This window comes from Heteronotia binoei, chromosome 2, assembly GCF_032191835.1.
Source record: "Heteronotia binoei isolate CCM8104 ecotype False Entrance Well chromosome 2, APGP_CSIRO_Hbin_v1, whole genome shotgun sequence".
NCBI classification, from domain to species: Eukaryota; Metazoa; Chordata; class Lepidosauria; order Squamata; family Gekkonidae; genus Heteronotia; species Heteronotia binoei.
The window spans coordinates 63,311,395-63,337,959 of record NC_083224.1 but is presented as its reverse complement, the minus strand read 5'-3'; the positions used below and the strand labels follow the sequence as shown (position 1 = coordinate 63,337,959).

The 26,565-nt window shown below is 41.6% G+C and overlaps 1 protein-coding gene across 1 annotated transcript in view; it reads right to left on the bottom strand.

Moving 5' to 3' along the window:
• RSBN1 (round spermatid basic protein 1) overlaps positions 1 to 22,995 on the bottom strand; it is a 60,491-nt gene extending 37,496 nt beyond the window's left edge. The window contains exons 1-2 of the mRNA XM_060231206.1: positions 22,427 to 22,995; positions 2,626 to 3,296 (exon numbers count right to left, since the gene is read on the bottom strand). Of these exons, the coding sequence (XP_060087189.1) occupies positions 2,626 to 3,296; positions 22,427 to 22,874 (1,119 nt within the window). The 5' untranslated portion in view covers positions 22,875 to 22,995. The remainder of the gene's footprint in view (positions 1 to 2,625; positions 3,297 to 22,426) is intronic.
• Between the last annotated feature and the right edge of the window lie 3,570 nt (positions 22,996 to 26,565).

Below are 26,565 nucleotides of genomic sequence, written 5' to 3'. Positions count from 1 at the left end.
CAAGACTATCAGGGGGTTGGAACACATTCCGTATGAGGAAAGGCCAAAGAGTTTGAGGGTTTTCAGTCTGGAAAAGAGATGAGTAAGGGGGGGGGACACAACAGAGGTTTCTATAATTATGCATAGGATGGAGAGAGTTGACAAAGAGACGTTGTTATGATGATTATGTTTTAAAGTCCTCTACAATTGCAAATATACTCAATATTAAAACTAGAGAGACCTGTAAAGTGTTCCATATTGTTATAGCACATTTCACTAATTGCAAAATTAATAAATGTGGCTGGTTGTTCCCCCTCCCATTTTTCCTCATATTTTCCATTGGGAAAAATTGAAAGAGTCCTCAGAAGAAAAGTAAGAAAGAATTGTCCCCCCTCCCATTATTTTGTCTCCCTCCCCCAAGCCTTACAAGAAGACTAACATCAGAAGCACAGATACAAGGCAAACTTCTGTGACATTCAACCAGAACATGTTTTTGCAGACACTGTATCATTATAACAATGCACTGAATGCACAATTCATTTCCCACTAATGAAAGTCATTTCCATCACTAGTAGAAAGGAAATTTCACTCATTCTCTTCTTCTATTCCAGTCCACAAAGCTCCCCCAAATGCTCCCACTTAGAGACAGGACTGGGGGGGGGGGTTCAGGGGGGGAACTCCTTCTCTTGAAGGAAAACCTTTGAATCCCAATACAAAATTGAAAAACCTTGGGCACAAGCCAGCCAAAGTTAAGCACCTTAGAAGAAGATATTGGATTTATATCCTGCCCTCCACCCCGAAGAGTCTCAGAGCGGCTCACAATCTCCTTTACCTTTCTCCCCCACAACAGACACCCTGTGAGGTGGGTGGGGCTGGAGAGGGCTCTCACAGCAGCTGCCCTTTCAAGGACAACCTCTGCCAGAGCTATGGCTGACCCAAGGCCATGCTAGCAGGTGCAAGTGGAGGAGTGGGGAATCAAACCCGGTTCTCCCAGATAAGAGTCCGCACACTTAACCACTACACCAAACTGGCTCTCCTGTCTCCCCTCCACTCTCTCTTTTCCCCCCACCTCTTTCTTCCTAGGGTTTTCTTTGCCCCAGCCCTTTATTTACTCTTCCCAGTCTTTTCTACTGCAAGCCTCTAGGCAGGGCCTGGAGATCTCCTGGAATTACAACTGTTATCCAGATAACAAAGATGAGTTCCCCTGGCAAAAATAGCTGTTTTGGAGGGCAGACTTGATGGCATTATACTGTGGAGAGATCCTTTCCCGCCCTGGCTCCACCCCCAAAATCTCTAGGAATTTCTTAACCTGAAGGTGACAACCCTATCCCAACCTTATATCCAGCTAGAGTTGCCTAGGCCCAGGCTTCAGTGCCTTGGTTGCTAGGCAATGCTAATTGCTAATAGATCTCATAAGATATGTCAAGGTTCTCTGTCGGGAGGCATTCCCCCCAACCTTTTTTGGTTTTCACTTTTTTTACACATGCACCTTTTTAAATTTTTGCTTTTTTAAACAAATCCTGGGGCTCACCCCGGTCTACAAAAAAAACACCCACGTGTAGATTTTTTTAAAAAATCAATATTCTGGGGACATATTCAGAATTTGAAATATAGATGTTTACCTGGAACATGTTCATACAAGCATTTGCAATCTAGATCATTCAAAAATTCTAAGACCTTCAAACATTTGTACAAAAACAGAAGTTCTTTGACAAAGTCTAACCATTGTGAAGAAGAGGTACATGGTAATAAGACTGCCCGCGGCCATCCTTGTAGGCACTAGTCAGGAAGGACCTTCTTTATCTCAAGTTAATCAGTCTTATTTACAGTATAATGTTTCCAAATGCTTTAAATTTTAATAAAGCAGACCTGTTATGAGTACTATAGACATTTTCAAAACAGAGTCCAACTATCTCTAGATGTTTAAAGCCTATTATCATTTAACATAGAAGTTATGTAGAAAGAAGGGAAGGAGCTCCCTGAGAAAGTCTCCACAGATTTTTCTTGTGCATAAACACAGCAGATTTGAGTTGGGACACTCAGTTCTTGGGACACTCAGTTCTTATCTATGGAGAATTCTGAAATAAAATTCAAGTTATGCATACTAGAGGATTACTTCTACAAGGATCAGGTAAGTTCACTTGAGGCTAGAAAGAATTATCATCATGATTTTTACCCTGCCTTTCTGCACCCATAGGGCCACACCAAGGCAGCTAACAAATTAAAATATACAAAGTAAAATACCATCTTAAAAGCCATTAAAACCAACACATGAGTACCTTGTTAAACCAAAGCTTTAAAAAAGTTAAGTACCAAAGATAAAAAACGTCAGTTAAAATGGAGAGGAAGCAGGGATCATTGAGGGAATACCAAGCAATGTCATTTTATTTTGGAGTATTGGGGAAAGAAATGGAGGAGTGCTAGCTGTGTGATATAAAAGTAGTTAGGATGGTATCCAAGATTCAGCCACAGAGGCCAGCAAGGTATGCACTAACCAATTTAAGATAACAGGTGTTACTGACTGACAAAGTCTCGGCTTTAGTTGAGCTTTCTGCCATAACACTCCTCATCTTTCTACCATAACACCTGGATTATTTAAGCGATCTCTTTCAATGTTAACTTACATATTTAAGACAACTCTCTTACCTGAGTGTGAAAGTTTGAGATTGTTGTTGTTTCAATATCCTTCTTGCCAAGGATTTCCATTTTCACTGGAGTGTTAGGAAAGTTGTAAGCAAAGTAATCCAAGAAATCTGGCAAGTAGGCAGCTGCCCCATGGACTATAGCTAGAGCATAGTAGGCTGCATTTTTCTCATTTTCACTGAATGTCAAAGCAAGAAACTCTTCTGCAAATCTCTCCATCTCCACTGGAGACAAAAATGAGAGTTCATCCATGTAGGCATGAAGGACCAGAGCTCCACCATTTGACTGATGTTCCTCATGAATAAAGTTACTAAATTTAGTGCCTGTTTTTAAGAAGTTGCTGCGAACAGAATGCTCCTGGTGGGTAGTAAATGGAGACTGCACTCCCTGGGGTATTCTGTATTCTTCCATGCCCAAATTCAACTGACACAGCTCTTCATCTTTGAGATACCTAAAAGATTCCTTGTTCTCTTCCAAGTTATCATTCTCCCCCGGGGTCAAAATCTCTTTGTTGATACGTGTAAGACCAGCACACACAGTCTGCACTTCTTTGTTGTACATTTTCAGATGTCTCCCCCTCATGTCTTCTCTGTGTTTCTTTTTCTTCTTTTTCTTGATTTTCTTCACAATAAGACCATCAGCTCTCTGAGTCTTGCCATTCTCATCTCTGCTGTCTAGAAATAATAAGAAAATCAGAATTCTGCAGTTTCTATATAACTATCCACAGAAATACTAAGAGAAGTTTAGGAAATAAACCCCTTCCCCCATAAACACCTTGGGAAACAGTAATTGTCAGTGTTTAGAAGTACCAAATTAGAAGTGTTTGTTTCATAACATTATGAAAAAGTCAGGCACAAAACTATATGGCTTGACCTTTTATAATTCATAATCTAAAAAGCTAAAAATTACCCATTTTACAGCTACTTCCTGTGCAAGTTCCTATTCACTCAAGTATTACTACTGTTTATTATTTACATAGTAATTTTAATATGTACACACTTCAGAAACTACAAGAAGTCACACCCCTACCCTGAAGGATTTATAATATAAAATCTGTCGTAAAGGAAACAGAAGTAGGTAGAAAGGAGGAGCTAGAGATTTAAGGAAAGAATGTAGGCATTTAGACATTCCAGTAGCACAAACTTATGCATAATTTTTGTATTGGGTGAGGAATAAAGAGCTATGCAAAAGGCTTTACAAACAAGTTGGCTTTTAAAAGAGATTTCAAATCAATGGGAGCGACACACCTGTAGGTCATTGCTGTCAGAAAGAATGCTTTGAATGTGCTTACCAGCAAATCAGGTGCCAAACTCATTTCTGAATTATCACTAGAACTGTGCATACACTGTGATTTTGCGTTGGTGTGAGATGCAGCAATCAGCTTCCTGAGTATGTCAGTTTTTATGTTATTTTTAAAGCAAGCAAGAAATTGTGAGGGGCAATGAGTGCTGAAACCTCAGAATATAAAGAGGTGGCTAAAAGAGACTCCCAGCAGTTCAGGAGGGGGCTTTAGCCCCTTATGTAGCTCCCTACCATTTCACTTCACTAGCAAAAGCAAAGCACTGAAGAGTTTGCCTACAGTAATAATATGTCTTGCAATCTATGAAATTTATGAAAATTACAGAGCTCAGTTTTTCTGGGTACAGAATGTGTGGTGCATGGACACATTTTAAAGTGTCTGATATACCAATTTATGGGGACTCTCCATAATTCATCATCAGAAGGATAGGGAAAGTACCTCTGAATAACTTATCTCTATACCTACACTTGAAACAGAAGGAGCAGGTGGGAAATTTCCCCTGACCAAATGGAAAAGACACAGAGCAGCAAATAAGAGAGCAAACTTCAGCAGTGAGGAACACTCAAGATTTCAAATAAGTACATAAGGCCATTGCCCAGAGATTTTCTTCTTTAAAAGCTAGAAAAGAATAACTCCAAAAAGAAAAACATTGTGTCTGCCACTACCAGCTTCCAAACACCAGAAGGAAGGAGGTCAGTCCATCATGACCAGCTGATTCCAGGGTGACAAAGCCTGGCTAGAATTCTCTACCGAGGGTAGGAGAAACAATAGAATTGCTTAAAGTTAATGTCAATACTCTGTCACTACAGAAAGACAGGAAATGAGACCAAAGCTATCAGTTATAGAGGTCCACCTCCCACACCATAGGTGTACACACCTGTAGGTCATTCCTGTCACAAAGAAGTGTCTGAGTATGTTTACTGGCAAATCAGGTGCCAAATTCATTTCTGAATTATCACTACAGCTGTCCCATCATGAGTGTGGCTCGGATCAATACTAAACTGTAATTTGAGAAATCACTTCCAAAGATTCTCTAAAGTAAGATCCTGATGTGGGAAACAGCAACCAATTTAGATTATATACAAAACCCAACATATTTGTTGGATCAAGTGTTCACAAGTTTTGTTTCCCCCTCTCTATATAAAGAAAACCTCTCTTCCCTGGCAATCCATGTATTTCAGCAGTCACCAAATCAGCACTAACCCCTTAACACAAGCAGTCTTTCAGCATCTCTTGTCATTATTAGGCTACAGTAGCTCCTCTATAGAAAATATTCTACCAACAGAATCTCACATTTGATTTAAAAGACTCAAATGAGAAGACTAATAAGGAGGAAACTTACATTTCAGTCCTAGACAAATCAGCCTATTAAATTCAATGAAGTATACAAAGGGCATTGGGGATGGGAGAGAGGTGGTTGCTGCATACTGATCTCCACTATACCTCTCTAAATTATGATTACTATAAAAGAAATAAGTGTCTGTTGCAGTGTGAATGGTAAAGAGGATGGTATGCCAAACAGGAATTATTAGTCTGGAACGAAATTATTAGTCTGGAACGAAACGTCTGGAAGGAAAACTTTCTCCAGTAGAACACGGCACTTGATCCCGAAAGACTCTACAAACCCTAATGATGTTACCAGCCGTGAAAACCTGAAATCTTTGATAAGGAATTATTAGTGCTTGACTACTAAAGAAAATTCTGCCCTTCTTAGCAACTTCATATTTATAGAAAGTCTCAAGAACTCAAGGTATTCAGGAAAATATTTCTGAAGACAAGATCAAAAGAACCAAAGTTGCAAGCTCTTGAAATCAAGTACTTTGTAATATGGGTAGGACATGGGGTCCCAGTCTTTGAGGTCAATGAGAAAAAACCAGACGTGTTGGGCATGTCCACGGAAAGAGCCCAGCATATACACAATTCACCCCTCATGAACCTCAGCTTGTGCTTTGCATATTTATGCAGACTAAGTCATAAGAATTAACTGCTAAGGATCAACAATGGGTATTTTTTTTTAAAAAAAAAGCTGCTGGAGAGGAACAAGACAAGCAAAAGGAGAAATCCAGACAGTTGTTCTTATTGCGTGCTCTGACAGCCAGTACAGTCAGGAAATCGTACACAGCTTCAATAGTTATTTTAAGCCACCACTCATCATCTGGTGCACTGCCTGAAGTCAGAATGAGTTATCAGTCACAATGAGTCCATGAATACAGCAGCACCACACAAACAAGCTCCCTACTTCAAACTACTGCTGAGATCAAAGCTCAGTAAGTTGCTATGACAAATTCTCAGAAGCCCTGAGTAAAAATGAAGCTATAATTATATATTCATAACACAGGTGCTAGGTTTCTTGCATTAAACCAACAACATATTTTAAAATAGACACATGCATTGTTTCATTCCTGCCAGACCGTCAGTCATGCATGGCAACTGTGTTGATTAGTCACTTTTAAGCATCCGTTTCAATTTTAAGATGCTATTCTACTTAGTAGATGCTAAGCATGACTCTGAGAAAACAATAAGCCTGGTGATTTTTTGTGTTACCTGACCCAGTTGTGAAGTATAGTATAATATGATGCAAAGAGGACAATCCTATGTATGTCTACTCAGAAGGAAGTTGTTTTGTTCAGTGAGACACCCAGATAAGTGTACATAGGAAATGTCAGAAAGGTGACATGCTTAAATTTCCCCCATAAAATCTACTGATAAATTCAGAATAAATGTAACAGTATTATTTTGTAATTCTACTGAAGACAGCCTACATCAAGATCAGATATCTTAGATAAAGCTATCTGGATGTTTAAAAACAACTAGGAAGGGATAGATTTTTCACTAATATTTATAGAACAGGCTATTCTGAACTGAGATCAAAGCTTCCTATGCATTGTATGAAAATTTAAATATAAAGATTTTCCTCAGTTGATTAAACTTCATACAGTTCATTGTAAGTAAAAGTTGTGCAGATGGCAAGGCTTGAATCTAGGCAGTCCATGCAACTTAACAGTTTGTACTGACAACTATAGCCAGGAGCAAAAAATGTGTACTACCGTACCATAAACTGAAATACACCGTTCACAATTTCTTTGAAGAGAAAAGCACCAGACTGTACCCTGAAAAAGCATTTCAGTTTGAAATCTGCACTACATCTTAACTTGCAAGCCAGTAACATACAGCTCATATTTCCTTTTAGTTTGTGATGGTATTTGCTACACAATGTGTAGCTACTGAAGGAGTGTACTTGTTTATACCTATTGAGTTGCTTGGATGGAGAGAGAAAGATAACACCTTCTTGTGGAAACTTCCACATTACTATTACAGTAATCCTGGATCAAGCTCATTGTTTCAGCAGAGGTGGTAATTTAACACTAGCTCAAATTGTAAACAATCAGGTACTATGCATCTTTCACTTGCAGCTTCACAAAGTAAAAATATGGAGGTGATGCTATAACGAGGCTGCTGAACACAGTCTTGAAAATGAAAGCATCAACCACTTGATTATTTTAATTATATTCACAATAAAACTTTATGGGGCAAAGTCTCTTAATCTACAGAAACAGCACCACAACTATAGCTAGTAAATCCAGCATAGAAGCAGTTTATTGCAGCAAAAAATAAAAAGGAGTCTCATGAACCACTAAAATTTGGTTACAGTATAAGCTTTTGCAGACCAGAAACCACTTCTTCAGATGTACTATAGTGGGTTCTCCCTAGGCAGACACTTACCCATGAGGTTATGGAAAATAACAACAGGACCATGAAATACAAGCAGAAAAGAGTAAGATGTAATTGTGTAAAATCCAAAGTTCAGAGACCATTCACAAGAGCCATCACTGGCTGTTTTTCTAGTTTTGCAGAGTTGGTCATTGCCAGAAGTGACTTATAAGGTTCAAGGTTTACCAAAATAGTTGGTACCTTAAACAACTAAGGAATCCCAAATACCAATCTCAACATAAGATTAAATCATGCTGGAACTCTCCCTCTGAAGTATGTGGAGACTGTGTTTTTTGCTTTTTGCTAAGAACAATAACTTGCAACAGTATGTCTTAGGAGGCTGAAAAGTTCCCTCAATGGTTTCTGAATATTGCTACTTTTAGTGTCAAATGTGTATGTAAGCTTTATTCTTTTGTACACGGACAGACTTGCTTACCCTATGCAGAATGAAGAAAGTCATAATACACAATTGAACATATCTTACTGGAAAATGTTAAATGGATGAGGGCAAAATGGTATAGCGCAGGATTAGCCAATAGAGGCAGTGACCATTTTGCTAAAACCTGGACTCCACAGCCATTTTTCATATTACCAACAAATAAAAGTAGCCATTTGATTTTGTATTTTTCTTCAACTTTACAGTTACATTTCACCCTATACTTCCTGCATTTCATGGCCCTTTGACCCAGTTTGTTTTCCCCCATAATCTCATATAAATGTCTGCCCAGTGAGGACCCACTACATTGCATCTGAAGAAGTGGGTTCAGATCTTTGAATCATGAAGTTGGAAGGCACCTCTAGGCTCATCTAGTCCAACCCCCTGCACAATGCAGGAAATCTCAATTACCATTCTCCCCCATGCCACCCCCAGTGACCTCTGCTCCATGTCTAGAAGATGGCAAAAAAAACCCAAAACCCTCCAGAATCCCTGGCCAAATTGGCCTGGAGAAAATTGCTTCCTGACCCCAAAGTGGTGAACAGCATTTCCCTGGGTGTGTAAGAATGGGCCACAAGAACTAAGCACTGATGCAACCCTTCCTGCCCTCCCTCTCATGATCTGTCTAAGTTACAAAATCAGTATTGCTGTCAGATGGCCATCTAGCCTATGTTTGAAAACCTCCAAGGAAGGAGAGACCACCACCTCCTGAGGAAGCCTGTTCCAGTGAGGAACTGCTCTGTCAGGAAGTTCTTCCTAATGTTTAGCTGAAAACCCTTTTGATTTAACTTCAATCTACTGGTTCTGATCCAACTTTCTGGGGCAACAGAACACAACTCTGCACCATCCTCCATATGACAGTCCTTCAAGTACTGGAAGATGGTGATCATATCACCTCTCAATCGTCTCCTCTCAAAGCTAAACATACCTAGCTCCTTCAACCTTTCCTCACTGGACTTGGACAGAACTCTTATCACAGGGATGTCAAATATCTGGCCCATGGGTCAGAACCAGTCCATCCAGGGCTTTAATCAGGTCCATGGGACTCTTTTCTCCCCCTACCCTTCTCCTCTCACTATCTGAAGCTCTGAGGCTTAGTTCCCTGCCTTTGCAGGCTGCAGCAGGAAGCAAAGTTGCGAGAAAAAAGTGGAATGAATTTTCCATTAAGTCTCTCTGCCCAGATAGATAGGGCCTAGAGAGCTCAATGGAAAATCCATTCCATGTTTTCCTTGCAACTTTGTCTGTGCTACAATATGTTTCAATGGAGTGGAGATCAGTTTCAGTTTTCTGCATTCCTACAGCCAGCTGAAGCTCATGCTTCCTGGAGTTGTGTCCTTGCATATAAAGGGTTGATGCTTTGAGCCAACTTGTCTCTGCTGAATGGACCTGAGAATAAGGTGCGAACACACAGTCAATCTGAGTAGACCCCCGGGGGGGGGGGGTAAGAGAAGCATGCAATGCCATCTCATTGGTTTTCCAGGCTCAGAGCATTTTATTATATTTTTAATTTCTACTGTGATCCTTGTGCTTTTTCTTGATGTTTTGTTTTAAAAACTGCATTGCCAAACCCCACCTTTCCATTTTAAACAAAATAATGAAAAAGTTTTAAGCATGTTTCTATTTTAAGTTAAAAATACAATATCTTTAATTGTCCTTGTCTGTGTCCTTTATAAAGTTTATACCTCTGCTACCTCGAATTACATTTTATTATACACATGGCCTGGCCCCACAAAGTACCATGTGTGTCAGATCTGGCCCTTCTACCAAATGAGTTCTACATCATTGCCTTACCATCTTCACTGCTCTCTTCTGGATCCAGTCCAGCTTGTCTATATCCTTCTTAAATTATAATGCCCCAAACTAAACACAATACTCTAGGTGAGGTCTAATCAGAGCAAAGCAATAACATCACTTTGCGTGATCCAGACACTGTACTTCTTTTGATCCAGCCCAAAATTTCATTTGCCTTTTTAGCTACTGCATTGCACTGCTGACTCATGTTCAATGTAGAGTCTACTAAGATCCCTAGATCCTTTTCGAACATACTACTGTCAAGCAAGTCTCCCCCATGCTATAATGATGCATTGGATTTTTCCTACTTAAAATGTAGAACTTTACATTTATCCCCGTTAAAATTCATTTTATTGGTTTTAGCCCAGCCAGCTTGTCAAGATCATCCTGTATCCTGACTCTACCTTCTGCTATATTTGCTACCCCTCCTACTTTAATATCATCAGCAAATTTAATTCACATTCCCTCTATTCCTTCATCCAAATAATTTATAAAGATATTTTAAAAAAACAAGTTCCAGGACAGATCCTTGAGGCACTCCACTTGTCACTTCTCTCCAAGAGGATAAGGAACCATTCACAAGCTCTCTTTGGGATAAAACCTTATAATTTAATCTCTAAATCTACCACTGATTCATCAAGGTCAGTATTATTTAGTTAAACTGGCAGCAGCTCTCCAGGGTCTCAGGCAAAGACCTTTCACATCATCTATGTGGTCCTTTACCTGGAGACACTGGGGGATTGAATCAGGTTCTGCATGCCAAGCAGATGCTCTACCACTAAGTCACAGCTCCTTTCTAAGTGGCCATCCACTGGCACATTCCCATCCTTTAAGGAAGCTGAGATTATATCTTCATCATAGATGTGTGGGTTTTTAAGGGGGGAAAGTGAGAACAAGATTGTTCAGAATCATCAGCTGGTAATTCATCCACACACATGACCTTCCCTGAACTCCTTTCTTATTGCCAAGTACATCCAGATCAGACAGATTTCATACAGGATACTTCCCTGGCCTCAGCGACATTGTCTGCTGATGTGAGCTACTCAACTTGTTGAAAACCTACAGAGTAAGCAGTACTGTGCTTGGCCAGCTTCCCACTTCCCCCAATTAATGCACAATTATATTCAAGAATTTCTAATATGGGCTTCATCCATTTCCAGGGAAAACACAACTGTTTCCTACCTAATCCAACAATTTGATCAATATGACCCTTCATTGTAGAAGCATATTAAGTCACCCCTTAAGATGTGAGGGTCCAAATCCCAGGACAAGGGAAGGAGTACTGCAGTGTGGAAAACTAAGCTTTATTTCCTGATGGAGATTGACTTGCACCCTCTCTAAACTATGTTCTTGTCATTCTTTTATGTGGCCTGTAGTCCAGCCCGTCTAAGCCAGGGGTGTCAAACTCATTTGTTATGAGAGCCAGATTTGACATGAGACCTTGCTGGGTCAGGCCATGCATGTCATAAAATGGATAAAGTTTGTATGTCTGCCAGGTACAGTCTCTGATAAATGTCACCTCTTGCTATGAATTATTGCATCAAAAACTGCAGACGATGTCTGTGCTGTACCACTCCTAAATATGCTGTTCAGGTGTTGTTCAGGTGTGCACATCTGTAAATTACAAACCTACTTTTGATTTATTGACATTCATTTCAGAGATCTCTTGGTCAACGCTTTGAGCTTAAGACTGAGAGGAAAACATGAAGCAGCTGAGCATTGTGAGCTTTTGAACATAAGTTGCTTCATATGCTGCTCAAGAACATGTGAAAGTACCATGGCACAGACGAAGACTATGTGCTTGTCTGCAAAATTATAGTCTTTCCCAGAAAAATAATACAACTCCTATGTGGCAGTACAAGAACAGAGAGTTAGCCATGTACAGTGGTCAGTATCAGCCTACTATGTGGGAAGTTCAAGAGCCACAACTAAAGGAAAATGTGAAAAATAAAGGGAAATTTGCTGAGTAAACCTGGGCTGGACACAAACTTTCAGCCTAATCCTGGCTTGTTGTCATTGCTCTTCTAAATAGTTCACATTCTTTCCTATTGAGAAAGACTGGAGGACATGAATACAGTGAGAAAGAGGAGGGGAACCCAGCTGCACCCTTAACCAGCCCTACAAAACTCTTGGTCTTTCTCTGAAGCAAGGCAAAAAGCTTATACCTTCAATAAAATGTTGCTAGTCTTAAAAGTGCTTTCTTTGTATCTCTCCCGATGGTGGGGATAGGCAAAGGAAGCTCTGGCTCTTTTCTTCCTTCCCCAGGACATGAGGAAAGGGAGGAGCCTCAGCCACTAGAAGGAAGAGAGGCTTGGCACAGTAGTTCTGCAGTGTGATTGATTGAGCCTGGCAAACGTAATCAACACAGCAGAGCTATAGAGCCAAGGTCCTTCATTGGCTGAGGCTCTTCCTCCCTTTGGGAAAAGGGAGGGGGAAGAGGGAAAGAAAGGAGAGGCTGCGTTGCTGGCTGGCTTATCACAGGGGAGAGACACAAAATGGCGGCCAAAGGAAGGAGACGAAGGAGAAGGAAGCAGACGATGGCCAGTTGCTAGTGCCTGATTAGAGCCCTCTGAAGGATGGATCAGGCCCGCAGGCCATATGTTTGACACCCCTGGTCTAAGCTCTCTATATGACGATCGTGACTATATCACTGATTATATTCTTCTTCTATTCTGTTCATAAGCAGGTGCAGAATGCGCAAGCAGTTCTGGCAGATGTGGCGTGCCACAGCATCACCCAGGAGACAGGGTGTGGATCCTGATCCATTGCCAGAAGAATGCCTCCTAGTCATGTCAGACTAACCTGATCTCTTTTTTTGAGAAAGTGGATCAGGGGAATGCTGTAGATGTCATTTATCTTGATTTCAGTAAGGCCTTTGATAAGGTTCCACATACTATCCTTGTTGACAAGTTGGTAAAATGTTGTTTGGATCCTGTTACCATTAGGTGGATCTGTAACTGGTTGACAGATAGCACCTAAAGAGTGCTTGTGAATGGTTCCTCATCCTCTTGGAGAGGAGTGACAAGTGGAGTGCCTCAAGGATCTGTCCTGGGACCTGTTTTGTTCAACATCCTTATCAATGATTTGGATGAAGGAATAGAGGAAATGCTTATTAAATTTGCCGATGATACTAAATTGGAGGGGTTGCAAACACAGAAAAAGACAGAAACAGGATACAGGATGATCTTGACAGGCTGGAAAACTGGGCTAAAACCAATAGAATGAATTTTAACAGGGATAAACGTAAAGTTCTGCATTTAGGTAGGAAAAATCCAGTGCATGGTTATAGGATGGGGGAGACTTGTCTTAGCAGTAGTATGTGCGAAAAGGATCTAGGGGTCATGGTGGATCATACGCTAAACATGAGTCAACAGTGTGATGCGGTGGCTAAAAAGACAAATGCAATTCTGGGCTGTATCAACAGAAGTATAGTGTCCAGATCATGTAATGTGATGGTATCGCTTTACTCTGCTCTGGTAACACCTCTCCTGGAGTATTGTGTTCAGTTTTGGGCACCACATTTTAAGAAGGATATAGACAAGCTCAAACGGGCCCAGAGGAGGGAGACGAAGATGGTGAGGGATCTGGATACCAAGTCCTATGAGGAAAGGTTGAAGGAGCTGGGGATGTTTAGCCTGGCGAGGAGGCGGCTGAGAGGTGATATGATCACCATCTTCAGGTACTTGAAGGGCTGTCATACAGAGGATGGTGTGGAATTGTTTTCTGTGGCCCCGGAAGGTAGGACCAGAACCAATGGGTTGAAATTAAATCAAAAGAGTTTCCGGCTCAACATTAGGAAGAACTTCCTGACCATTAGAGCGATTCCTCAGTGGAACAGGCTTCCTTGGGAGGTGGTGGGCTCTCCTTCCTTGGAGGTTTTTAAACAGAGGCTAGATGGCCATCTGACAGCAATGAAGATCCTGTGAATTTATGGGGAGGTGTTTGTGAGTTTCCTGTATTGTGCAGGGGTTGGACTAGATGACCCTAGAGGTCCCTTCCAACTCTATGATTCTAACAGGGAAGGTCCATATCAAGTACAGTTAGTCACCAACACTGCTGTGAAGGTTCGGGAATGGGATGTCTGGATCCATGCCTTGCATGTGCACACCAGCGCCCAACATCACCCCAAGACTGCCAAATTGTTTGTGGTTGACTAGAGTGCTTCGACATCTGTTGAAGAACTGCACTGGTTCCAAGCCCTGAACATTCTTTCCTCTGACCTTTGGACTGAACCTCTGACTCTTACTTTGGACTGGTCCAACACACAGTTCTTGACCAACATGTATTTAGCTGCTCACACTGCAGCCTTATAGATATCCACCAAGTGCCATCCTCTGCACAGAATTACATCACCGAAACAGACGGATGGACCCCATTATACAGGAGACATGAATTTCAAACTGGTGGAATTTTAGGGAGACTTAAAATTTTATTTATTTAGTAAGCTTATATTCCACACTTTCCCATAACGGGCTCAGGGTGGGTCACAACATAAACTGAACAACAATAAAAAAACCCCTACAATTTAAATTTTAGAATACAATAAAATTAGCAAACCAAAAACAATAGAACAAAATACGGTATATCACAGGCGGGAAAGGCACATTTCACAGAATACAGCAGTTTTTGGCCCAAGAAGTGATGGTGATAATAAAATATTAAGATAGTACCATATTGAAACATGATGTCACAACAAGAGAGGCCAACTGATGGAATAGTTGCTGGAATTGGATGCTCACTACCTCAACCAAAAGCCCATCAGAATAGCTTCATCTTACAGGCCCTTCATGTACACCAGGGGTGGCCAAAGGTAGCTCTCCAGATGTTTTTTGCCTACAACTCCCATCAGCCCCAGCCATTGGCCATGCTGGCTCTAGGCAAGTGATCCATTTCAGTATCAATGGTACTAGCTTCAAAGCCTAAACATTAGATTAGAAACTTGTGACATAGTATTTGTCTAAGAGCTTCTTGATTCACCAGTACAGATAATATACCTGAAGAAATGCCAAAATAGTCTGAGTCTCATAGTATTGTTTTGACTAAATCAAAGTTCATGCCTTACTGTATAATAGGGGTTGGGTTTTATCAGATACGTCAGCGGTTCATCACAGACCTGGCTGACAATTACATTAGCTCCTATGGATGGAAAAAGGTATTAATTATGTGGTTTTATTCTTGCCCCTTGTTGTTCCGGACAAACACCTCATAGGTCTTTGGGCAGAGCAATCAGGATGCATTCTTTAAGAAATAATGCACTTTAATTGGGTATTTGTTTAATATAATAAATTCTGAATGCTGCATACTGGAATGTTATATGATTAACAATAACTGCAACATGGTTTTAATTTTAATAAATGGGTTATAACTTTTTTTCTCTCTCTCAATGTATGGGGTTCTTGCCAGCCATTCCGAACACCCTTACCAAACCCGGTGGGAATGGGAGTCCTGAAAAAGTCTCCATACCCCAAAGATTCCCTAACAGAGGAATCACTATATTAAACCTTTATTCAACCAATTGTCCCCCCATACGCAGGAAACCCTGACTGTTTAGCTCAATGATAAGGATCCTAAGAACACTCTAGCAAGAAAGAAAGAAAAAAAGAGAGAAAAGAAAGAGAGAGAAAGAGAAAGAAAGATCTTCTGCTGTCCAAGATTCATGAATCAATGAGCTTCTAGGGGTACAAAAGGAAACAATATCCAATAATAAGATCATTTCAGCCTTCAGCTCAAATAGTTGGGCAACTAAGCAACAGACTCAGCATCTACTATACTAAAAGGAAACTTGAAATAAAGAGGCCAGATTCACATCTGCCCACATTCTGTATTTAAATACAGACTGGTGAAACACTTGATATGAACAAAGGTGACTACTAACTTGGAGCTGATCATGTACTTCTACTGGTCTGCTGAAACACTATGGAAAACCCTGGCAGCAGCCCTGTGAAACCAATATAAAAATACTTCTTGTCCTTCAACTACTTTCCTTCTGAACTGTGTCACACTTAAAACACTGTAAATAAAATATCTCAATGAGCCCATTTGTGTTTATCCTTGAACTACTAATAGCAGTGTGCTTCTAGCAATCCCATCAAATGATGACACACTGAAGCAGCAGTTTCAAATTTCAGCAAGTCACTTGAAAAAGAAGGAACAAGAAGACCTCATATTTATTGTACCATACTGTTGACTGGGCATAGATCACTACACTTTGGCTATGACTTATGAATCACCCAACAATGTTATTCCAATTTATACTGGCTTTCTAAGGGACCCGTTTAAAGTTTAACTCGCTAGTTAGACCATCGAATTTCAAAATAACCACATTTAAACAGCTGTGTAATATTTAAAGTGATTTCCATCTGCTCTTTGGGGCCACAGAGCTGTAGTAGTGCAGTTAAGTATGCTTCTTGCAAACCTCTTAAACCAGGGGTGTCAAATGTCTGGTCTGTGAGCCAGAACCAGCCTGCTCAGGGCTTTAATCAGACCCTCAGGGCTCTTTTCTACCCCCTCCTGTTCTCCTTTGAAGTTCCTAAACTGACAAGGTTCCCTGCTCTTTCAGTTAGTTCCCTGCCTTTGCAGGTTGCATCAGGAAGCAAAGCTGCAAGGAAAAAGTGGAATGAATTTTCCATTAAGGTCTCTGTGCCCAGATTGATAGGGCCCAGAGACCTTAATGGAAAATTTATTCCATGTTTCCCTTGCAACTTTGTGCTGCAATGTGTTTCAACAGAGTGGAGATCACTTTCATTTTTCAGTGTTCCTACAGCCAGCTGAAGCTCATGCTTTCTGGAGTTGTGTCTTTGCAAAGAAAGGGTAGATGCTTTGAGTCAGCTTGTCTCTGTTGAATAGATCTGACCTAGTGAGTACTCTAACCTGGGAATCCACAGCCAAAGGGGGATATTACACTGGAGAGCCATTGTCAATCTGAGTAGACCCGGGTGGGGGGAGAGGGAGGAGAGAAGCTTGCACTGCCATTTCATTGTTTTTCCAGGGTCAGAGAATTTTATTATAATTTAAGTTCCTGCTGTGATCCTTGTGCTTTTTCTTGATGTTTTATTTGTAAAACTGCATTGCCAAATCCCACAATTCCCCCACCTTTCAATTTTAAACAAAATATTTCAAGAGTTTTAAGCATGTTTGTACTTTAAGTTAAAAAATAATATCTTTAATTGTGTCCTTTATAAAGTTTATATCGCTGCCTCACATTACATTTTATGACACACATGGCCTGACCCCAAAAAGTCCCATTCGTGTCAGATCTGGCCGCCTTAACAAATGAGTTTGACAGCCTTGTACTTTTCAAACCAGAAAACAACAGAACTTGCAATCACGACAGCATTGAGATTTTTATGGCATCAAACTTTGACTAGCTTCTTATCCAGGATCTACAACTATTAATTATTTCCTAGAGAGCAGCTAAATTGAACCCCTAGTATAATCCTTTTCCTGGTGTTCTTCATCTCCCCTTCAGCATTACCTTAACACATCCAAGTAGCTGTGTTTCTTCCAACCTCACTTTCAAACTTCTATATTTTACCAAAGCTATTTTTGCACATAAAATATTACTTAAGCACACTGTAGAGTGTCGGGCTAAGATCTGGGACAGCCAGATTCATATCCCCACTCTACTATGGATGCTTTTGGGGTGATATTGGGCCAATATAACCTACCTCAGAGGGCTGTTATTGTGGGGATAAAAATGTAGAAAAATTATATTGTAAGCCACCTAGGGTTTCCAGGGCTTTTTCTGTTGGGCTTTTTCTACAGAAAAAGCCCAACAGGAACTCATTTGCATATTAGGTCACACCCCCTGACATCCACCGTTTCACACGGGGCTTAAAAAAAGCAGCCAGCAGGAACATATTTGCATATTAGGCCACAGCCCCTATCACCAAGTTGGAACTGCATTCCTGTGTGTTCCTGCTCAAAAAAGCCCTGGTTTCTTTCGATGAGACAGGCAAGGTATAAAAATGAACAAACAATACAAAGAAACCTGAGACAAACGTTATACAGGCATTCTCAGACTTAAGATTGAACAACTCCTTACCAAGCATGCATTTGATAGCAAGCCAAGGTTTCCTGCTTCGTGTGTGGAATGCCTCTCAGTATACAGCTATAGGCAAGGTTTTCAAAGTGTGGAAGTTAGAGATGCAGAATCAGATGCACACAATCTGCAGTGTGTGTAGAGTCCCACAACATTTGTATCTCTCTAAATTTAATAAATATGCAAGACCACTGAACAACATCATATGTAGTTTTGGAATGAGACGTTATCAATAATTGGATGACCGACTGCTGAACACTGCTGTGATTAAATCAGGAGTTGCCATCTTCTGTTCTGAGCCACTGCCTGGCATTCAGCTGGCCTCTCCCAGTGCACCCCATCTGTACACCATCAAGGCCACTGGAAGTGCTACCCTGCAAATAAGTATTATCAGCTGCCCCTACCCAATAATTCTCTGTTGTGGCTCCCATTTTGTGGAATAGGCTGCCTGAGGTCAGGTAGGCTCCCACACATCTACCATTAGTAATATTGATCAGGACAATGCTTGTACAAGGGGACAAAGGCTAAAACCTAAGACACTGCTCCTTGTATGCATCTCTTGGTTTTACTGAATTGTTTTCTAATTTCTGTAATCTTTTTTGCATTTCTTATGTCAAGCCATATAGTTTTTATTGCATTAGTGTCGTAATTCAATGTTATGACTGTATGTATTACATGCCTTATACTGTTCCTATTGCATTGCTAAACTGTGTAATTCACCTTGAGTCTTAGCAAGAAAGACAAACAATGTGTGTCTTAAGCGCCATCAAGTCATTTCTGACTTACGGAGACCCTATGAGTTAATGACCTCCAAAACATTTAGGTCTTGCAAACCAAAGGCTAACAAGCTATAAAGTAAATCAAATAAACTGAAAACTAGTCCTGCTAAGACAAAGCTTTTTGGATGATCTTGTGCCAACACAACCTACCTCAGAGGGCTATTATTGTGGGGATAAAAATGCAGAAGAATGATAATGTAAGCCACTTGGGGTCTCTATCAATGAGACAAGCAAGGTATAAAAATGATGTCAACAAAGAATGGGACAATTTCCCACAGTATTCTTGGGGTACAACTTTCATTGAAAGATTCAGTTAAAAGCTTACATATTGGTCTTGAAGTCTCTTCACTGGTTGACTGTTTCCAGGTCAAATTTAAAGTGCTAGTGCTTACCTTTAAAGGTCTTCAAGACTTGGGGTCCATATCGCTGAAGGATTCTCTCTCCCAATATGAACCTGCACAACTATTGTGCTCCCTTAGAGCAGGTTCTCCTAATTTCCTCATTCTTGAGGATACAGTATGTGACAGTGCAGGCCCTGGGTTGCCAGCCAGTTCCTCAGCTGAACAAACAGCAGCTGGCCCATCAATCACTCTCCAGGCAGCAGTGTCAGCTGTTGATGATCAATCTCCTCCAAGCTCTCCTCCTCCCATCTCAAGAGTTCAAAGCAGGCTCTGGAAAGAACTTTCAGAGCGAAGATATGAGGCATACCGATGCTTCAGATCTCTCAGCCCTGAGTTCTAGCAGAGTCACTGCCACCAAGGGAGCAGGCTGATTGAGATTCCCATATAGCTCCCACCCAGGACCTGGTAACCTTTGGAAGCAACAAGTCTATTCTCTGGCTTGCATCCACGCTCCTTCCTGATCCTGACATGGATTATCTGAGAGATACAAATGTTGTGGGACTCTACACACACTGCTTGATTTCTTTGGCACCCTGACCTTTTGGCTTTTGGACATTGACTTCTGATTCTGGTTTGTGATTCTGCATTGGTGACTTTGTTCCTGCTTGACTTCCTGGACTTTGACCTTGGATTGGCTTTGGACTCCTGCCTGCCTGCACCCTGAGAACATGACAAAGTACAAACTCAAATTACATACTTCTGACAACTACTGAATGAAGAGAACTTGTGCCTGTACTTTCATAAAACCTTTTAAAATAGTTAGCACAGTATATAGTAAAATAAAATAATCAAGTCTCGTTATACAATAGATTAAAAGTGGCACCTTTATTATATGAACTAAGATTTTTCTAAGCAATGTACTAACATAAAGTTACCCACCTTGATGCATTAAAGAAGGTGTTCTCTGAAAAACAGTTTCAATCAACACTGGCATGTTTGTGCTACTTTTGTTATAACTCTTGTATTAGACAGTTTCTAGTTTCTCCACTGTCTGTCAGTTCTAACACATTTCAGATGGCTGTACTCTCGTGTGTACAAAAAGTGTCTATGCTGACTTATCAAGAAAAGCAGCCACCCAAACCCTATTTTCATTGTATGAGAATTGACATTATTCCAGGTTAACCTGTCCCACTATAGAAATACTTGATTACCAACCACTTATTTTACAATCACGATTGAAGGAAAATATGGATAGATTCTTTATTCAACTGGAAGAGGGAAAGAATAGAGAAACAACACAACAGAATGGCTAGAGATAATTTAACATTAGAACTCTTGTTTGTTGCCTGTTTAGAGTGTCCATATTGTGAGCATAGTACAATTTATTTAGTTAACGCAGCAAAAAAAATTTTGCTGTTCAAGGGTACTCCTAAAGAACATGCTTGCATTCTCTTGACACTATATTTGATCATGCTGCCATCATGATATTTAGTGAATTCACTACTTGAGGTTCAATAATCTCCAATTCGTACATGTTCACAATAAGAATGCAGACAACTTTTATTCTGAAGCCTATAGGAATCTACAGTCCACTATTGGCTAGTCTAAAAAAATGCAGTATACTACAGCATTCTAGAAGAGTAATACTGCACCACTTCTGTCTCACTTATCAAAATAAGGATATTTAAACTTAGAAATAGTGTCGTTCTAGGTACTACACATTAGATCAATCACATCAGGCAGCTACTATGGTTAATAACCATAGGTGCCAACAAGTTTTGTTCTTGTGACCTTATAGTGCTTTACCTTCATCCTTCAAGAATAAATTGTTAGTATTACTTCCCATCCATTAGACATGGATTATCTGAAGTAGTTATGCCAGTCTCTTGCAGCAAAAATAAACTGGACTCTTCTGGCACATTCCAAGATTTTATTCCAGCATAAATTTACATGGACTAATGGATCCTTATTAGGCAGACATTTATATAAGGTTACACAGAAAAAATGTAACAGCAGGGTTAAAAGGCCATGAAATGCAGGAAGTGCAAGGTGAGGTAGTTATGTAAAATTCAAAAGTGATCAAGTGAAGAACACAAACCATTCTCCTGTTTTCCTAAACTAATTAATACCAGATATGGCTGAGGGGTACAGGTTTCAGCAAGACTTTTGATGTACTCTTTGATGACCTAAAGTTCAGCCATTTCAGAGACATTTGCAGTAATGACACACGTCACAACCAGACCATGTTTTGGAAACACTGGGAGTATCTAATAAGCAATTCCAAAACTAAAATGCAGCTCCCTTAAAATTACAGACGCATTAATAGCAGTCAACTGGCTTGAAAACCAAGACAACTAAAAACATGACAGGTACAAGTTATCTTAAGTGGATTTTTAAGCACAATAATTTCAAAAATTACCTATGACATATTTATATTTTAAACATCCAAGGAACACTGGCTTATCATAAACAAGAGTTCTAGAAGTCTGCATAGCAACATGTACAGCTGCTGTTCCAGCCAAGCAAGTATGATTCCCATGTCAAATTCCTACTCAATTAAAGTTATGCTTACAGTCAATTTCTTTACAAGCAGCTGCAAAGCTACAGAAACTATGCAACAGCGCAAGAATAAACTTTAGATCTTCAAGACCAACAGCAAGATGACTATAAATACACTGTGACAAAAAATGACAGTAACCTAAGATTTATGAACACATGTATTAATTACTTGCTTCCACAAAACTGAGATTTTGAGGAACAGACTGCCTGGGTAAAGAAAACCTCCAGTCTGATTACTTGACCCATCAAGATCAACAGACTACAGATTATATTGAATGAGAAACTGATAAGAATACAGCATCAGGGTGAACTTCAGAGCATTAGGGTAAACTTGAAAAAGGGGCAGACAAGTCATCAAGCATATCTGAAAAACACAATACAAGAAGGTAATAAAGAAATACCACTAAAATAAAAATATAAAAGTGAGTGCTCCAACAGTCTTGGGACAACTTAGATTTCCAACAAGACTGCCAACTAGCAGTAACAAGGTCAAGGCCTTCAACAGGTGCAACACAGACATACCTCAACCTTAGCTCGCGACTTGCAGTAGAAAGGTCTTCATGCCACCACAGCACAAAGTGCAACCTATAACGGTCTGCCTGGCTGGGCCCGCCATCCTGTCACCCAGACTCTGAACGTCAAGTTCCCTAAGAGATGCCTCCATTTGACCTCTTGGAGGAAACTTTCCAAGAAAGGGGTGGGGGAATCTCAGCGGACTCACAAGGCGCCAAACAGATAAAGAGCCCGAGAGGGCTAAACAGCCCAGCGGGACCGCCAAGTGCCCGACAGCCGAAGCAAGTCGGCTGCTCAGAACCCTGCCCCGGCCTTCCGCCCGCCGCCGCTCACCTCGCTTGCTGGGCCGCCCGACGGCGCCGTCGCCGGAGCTTCCCCGCCGGCCCTTGTGCGGCTTTTCGCCGGAGGAGCGGCCAGGCTCAGAGCCGCTGCTGTCCGGGTGGTGCCGGTGCCTGTGGTGATGCCGCCTCTCGCACTGTGGGGCCTGCGGCGGAAGGCTGAGAGGGGAGAAAGTGAAGAGGCCGGTTGTGGAGGAAGGGACTGCGGGAACGGACGGGAGGCCGGGGACGGTGGCCGGAGGCAGCGGCTCCGCCTGACCGGGCCCTACCACGAGCGGTGGTTGGCTCAGCCTGGCCCTTTTACACCCCCCTGGCTCCCCAGGCGGGCCCTTCCGCTTCCTCCCCCCTCCCCTCGGCCGGCCGGGCCGGTCCCCGAGGGGGAGCGGGGGCGTCTCTTCAGCGCCCCGGGATACGGCGCGCACTGCAGCGACCTGCGTAGCCATTTCACTGTCTCCCTCACACACATTTAAATGGCCCGAGCGCCAGCAACCACAGCGCAGGCGTCTCCTAATACGCACTGGGAATTGTAGTCCAAGCTGGCACGCCGGGAGCAGTAGTTTTGCAAGAGTAAGCGCATGCTCTTCTGCGCACGGCTTGCTGGGAAGAAAAGTTTGAGTTTAGGAGCAGAGCAGTTCTCGAGGGAGACGAGCGTGCGGGGAGTCACGCAGTACGACTTAGTCACGTGGCCCGCCCACTCAGTTGCGGAAGCGGAGGAGGAAAGCTGTGCTGTGAAGCGGAAGGGAGGGGAAAGGCGCTTTCCAGCGCTTAATCTGGAGCTCAGCCCTGAAACCTGTTTTCAGTGCCACTTTTCGGTCCTGGAAAATGTCGTTAAATATTAACAGAACCAAGAAAGGGTCTAAAAATGTGCAGAGTGCGCTTCCGTCATTATTATATAATCACAGTTTCATTTTGCCGCGTCTTTCTCCTCTAGAGTGAAGAGTCAAACCTTTCGTTTCAGTGGTTTTCTATTTTCTGTTCTTCCCTGGGCAGACTTTTAGGTCAGATTTTATTAAAAGTGCAATTTGCGCTTCACTGAAGGAACGTTAGTTACTAAGGGAAATAACATAGGTCGGATCATTTCAGAAATTGACAAGATGACTCGCATGTTTGAAATCTGGCACTGGCACAAGATAGAACTAGTTAACAGGAACAGATCACTGTAAAAGTCGGAAAGAAAAATCCACTTCGCAGCCCCGTCCTTAAGGCAAAACTACCAGAAAGAGGCGTGCAAAACAAAGGTTAAGCTTTTAGCCTCAGGGTAAACACATTCTTGCAAAAGCCAGGCTGCGTTGCTTGTATTGTCAGTAATTACAGACAGACGGGCTTCCCGGTAATGTGAAATATAAATTGGTCCAGAGAGTTTTGAAAATGATATTTACTACTAGGATAAATGTTTTTTCACCTAAGTTGCACTGAATACAGATATCTGAAAACAGATGTTTTGAAAGTTGTCTTTCACCCAGTAGTGCATTTAATGCGTATTTTAAAATTCTGCCCTAGTTATCTCTGCAAGCACTGCAGAGCACTCCTTTCAGCCAAAACTGTAGCTATTCAGCTCAGGTCCGCTCCTGTCCCTGAGCAGCGATCCTTTCTTTTCATGATAGATACAAGTTCTGCCAATTATATGAGTCTGCTGCTTCTCAGATTGGTCCAGAAAGCTTTTGAAATTGAACACATCATATATTACTAAAGAGACAATGGCAGTGTTCAGGCTTATGAATTAGGTCACTCAAATGTTTCTGCTAATCACTAGTAGAGGGAGTTTTGTAATCTTGTATTTTATGAAATTCTTAACGGGATTATATCCTATTAACAGACAATTCAATATATCAGACATCTGCCTCTGAAAGAGGTGGCAGATAGCTACATTGGTCTAAAGCAAAACCAGAAAGACCAGCCAAGACTAGGATCTGGGAGGAGAGGAAAGGAAAGGTCCCCTGTGCAAGCACCAGTCGTTTCCAACTCTGGGGTGACATTGCTTTCACAACCTTTTCACAGCAGACTTTTAACGGGGTGGTTTGCCATTGCCTTCTCCAGTCATCTACACTTTCCCCCCAGCAAGCTGAGTACTAATTTTACCAACCTCGGTAGGATGGAAGGCTGAGTCAACCTCGAGCCAGCTACCTGAAAACCCAGCTTCCGCCAGAGATCGAACTCAGGTCGTGAGCAGAGCTTAGGACTGCAGTACTGCAGCTTTAACACTCTGCACCATGGGGCTCTGGGAGACTTGGGTTCAAATCTCCACTCTGCCATGGAAGCTGAGTGGTTGACCTTGGGCTGGTCACAAACTTTCAGCCTAAGCTACCTCATAAAGTTGATCTGAGGGTAAAATGCAGGAGAAGAGAACAATGTAAGCCACTTTGAGTCCCTATTGAGAAGAAACAAATTTTGCCTGGATCAGCTCTGCTGCTTGCTATTTCTGATACCTGAACTTAGCTGACATAAAGAACAGCCCAGTGGCACCTTTAAGACCAATGAAGTTTAATTCTGAGTATAAGCTTTTCTGTGTATGCACACTTCATCAAATGTCTTAAATCCAGATACAAACTTTGTTCTATTGCTTCAGACCAACACAGCTACCCACCCGAATGTGATAAAGAGAGCAATTTTTCAACTGAAACAAAATTACCTCGAGAAATTATACTTATTAGGTCATTGTGACAGACAGGTTAGGTTCTGCCTCTCCCTAAGAGTGACCAATGGAAACTGATGGAATGTTGGTGAGAGGCTGACAGTTGAAAACAGCTCTTACTTCAGGGCAGTGAGAGTCAGACTGGCTGAGGGAGGTGTATGGCAGAAGAACATGCTAAGGCTGACTAGAAGGAAGTCAATTTGTAACTAAGAATCCTGAATGCCTGAATATAGCTAATAAACATTGTAATCTACGTGACTCACACCAATGTTGCATTTACCATAAAATAAGAATTAACTCCTGATTTGTTTAACTCTGTGAGCTGGATGTACATGGTCTCAGGGAAAGAACTACACACATTCAAACCAAGATCTTGGTCTTCATATATTATAAGTAAATTGTGGCAGCATGTGACTGAAGCAGTGGCTGAGTGAATGCCAATCTCTGTGCAGTTGTCTGAGTGAAGGGGATTGTTAAAGGGCACTGGGCTACCTTGTCTGGTAGTGCCTCTGTGAATGAGAGAAGGAGGACCTGGCTCTGAATATCTTAAAAGATGCAAGATGGGTGGTGAAGTGTGACTGCCTGAACTACGAGTAACCCTGAACCTGTGTGACAGAGGTTGTGGAGAGTGACAGGGTCTCTGAGATGATTTATCCTGTTAATTCATTTCCAAGCCTTTAAAAGCATACACATTTTCTCAGACTTTTCCTCCCCACTCACCACACAGGCTAGTTGGCCTCTCCTTATTGATCAGTTTTTAACTAGGCATATCTTTGGAAATAGGAGATTAGGAAAGTTATTGCCTTTGTCTGATGTGTTTGCAAGAATCAGCTTTGCTGATTAAGATGAAGTGCTATTAACAGCAAGGTTGTTGTTTGGATTCTCCTTTTGGGCAATTTTTGTTTTTTTTGGGGGGGGGGATAGTTTTCTTTTTAATTGACTCTGACCACAGGCATTTCAAATGTGAGGATAATGCTGTGGACCCTGCTCTGGGGCAGCAGCAGCAGTCTATTTTTTAAAAAGTCTGGTGCATCTCAACATGTGATCTTCTCCTTTCCAAATAACAATGGGGGAGGGGCTCAGTCTGCAAAGCACTGAGGTCTCCACCTTCCCTCTCATGAACCTCCTCCACCAAGCAGCAGCCTCCCCGCTGCCTCTCTAGCCAAGTGGTCAGCATCTTCTCTCACTAAACTTTTAAAGCAGTGCCTGCCAATGATTTCTTTTCTCCAGCTATCCTGGATTAGTGTTGACTTCCTTGACTACTGATAAAGTGGGGGGAGGAGAAGACTAATGGCAACCCCACAGTAAATTCAGCTGGAAGAATATCCTATTACAAGACACGTCCAGTGCAAAACTAACCAATCAGGAGAGACCAATCCCACAACACTGTCCAGGTTTTCTCATTGGTATGCAGAATATATACTCCACAATTCCCAATAGAAATCAGAGGGCGGGGGGGGGGGGGGGGAGATGCAGATTGCGGGCACAGCATTCGAAGTAAA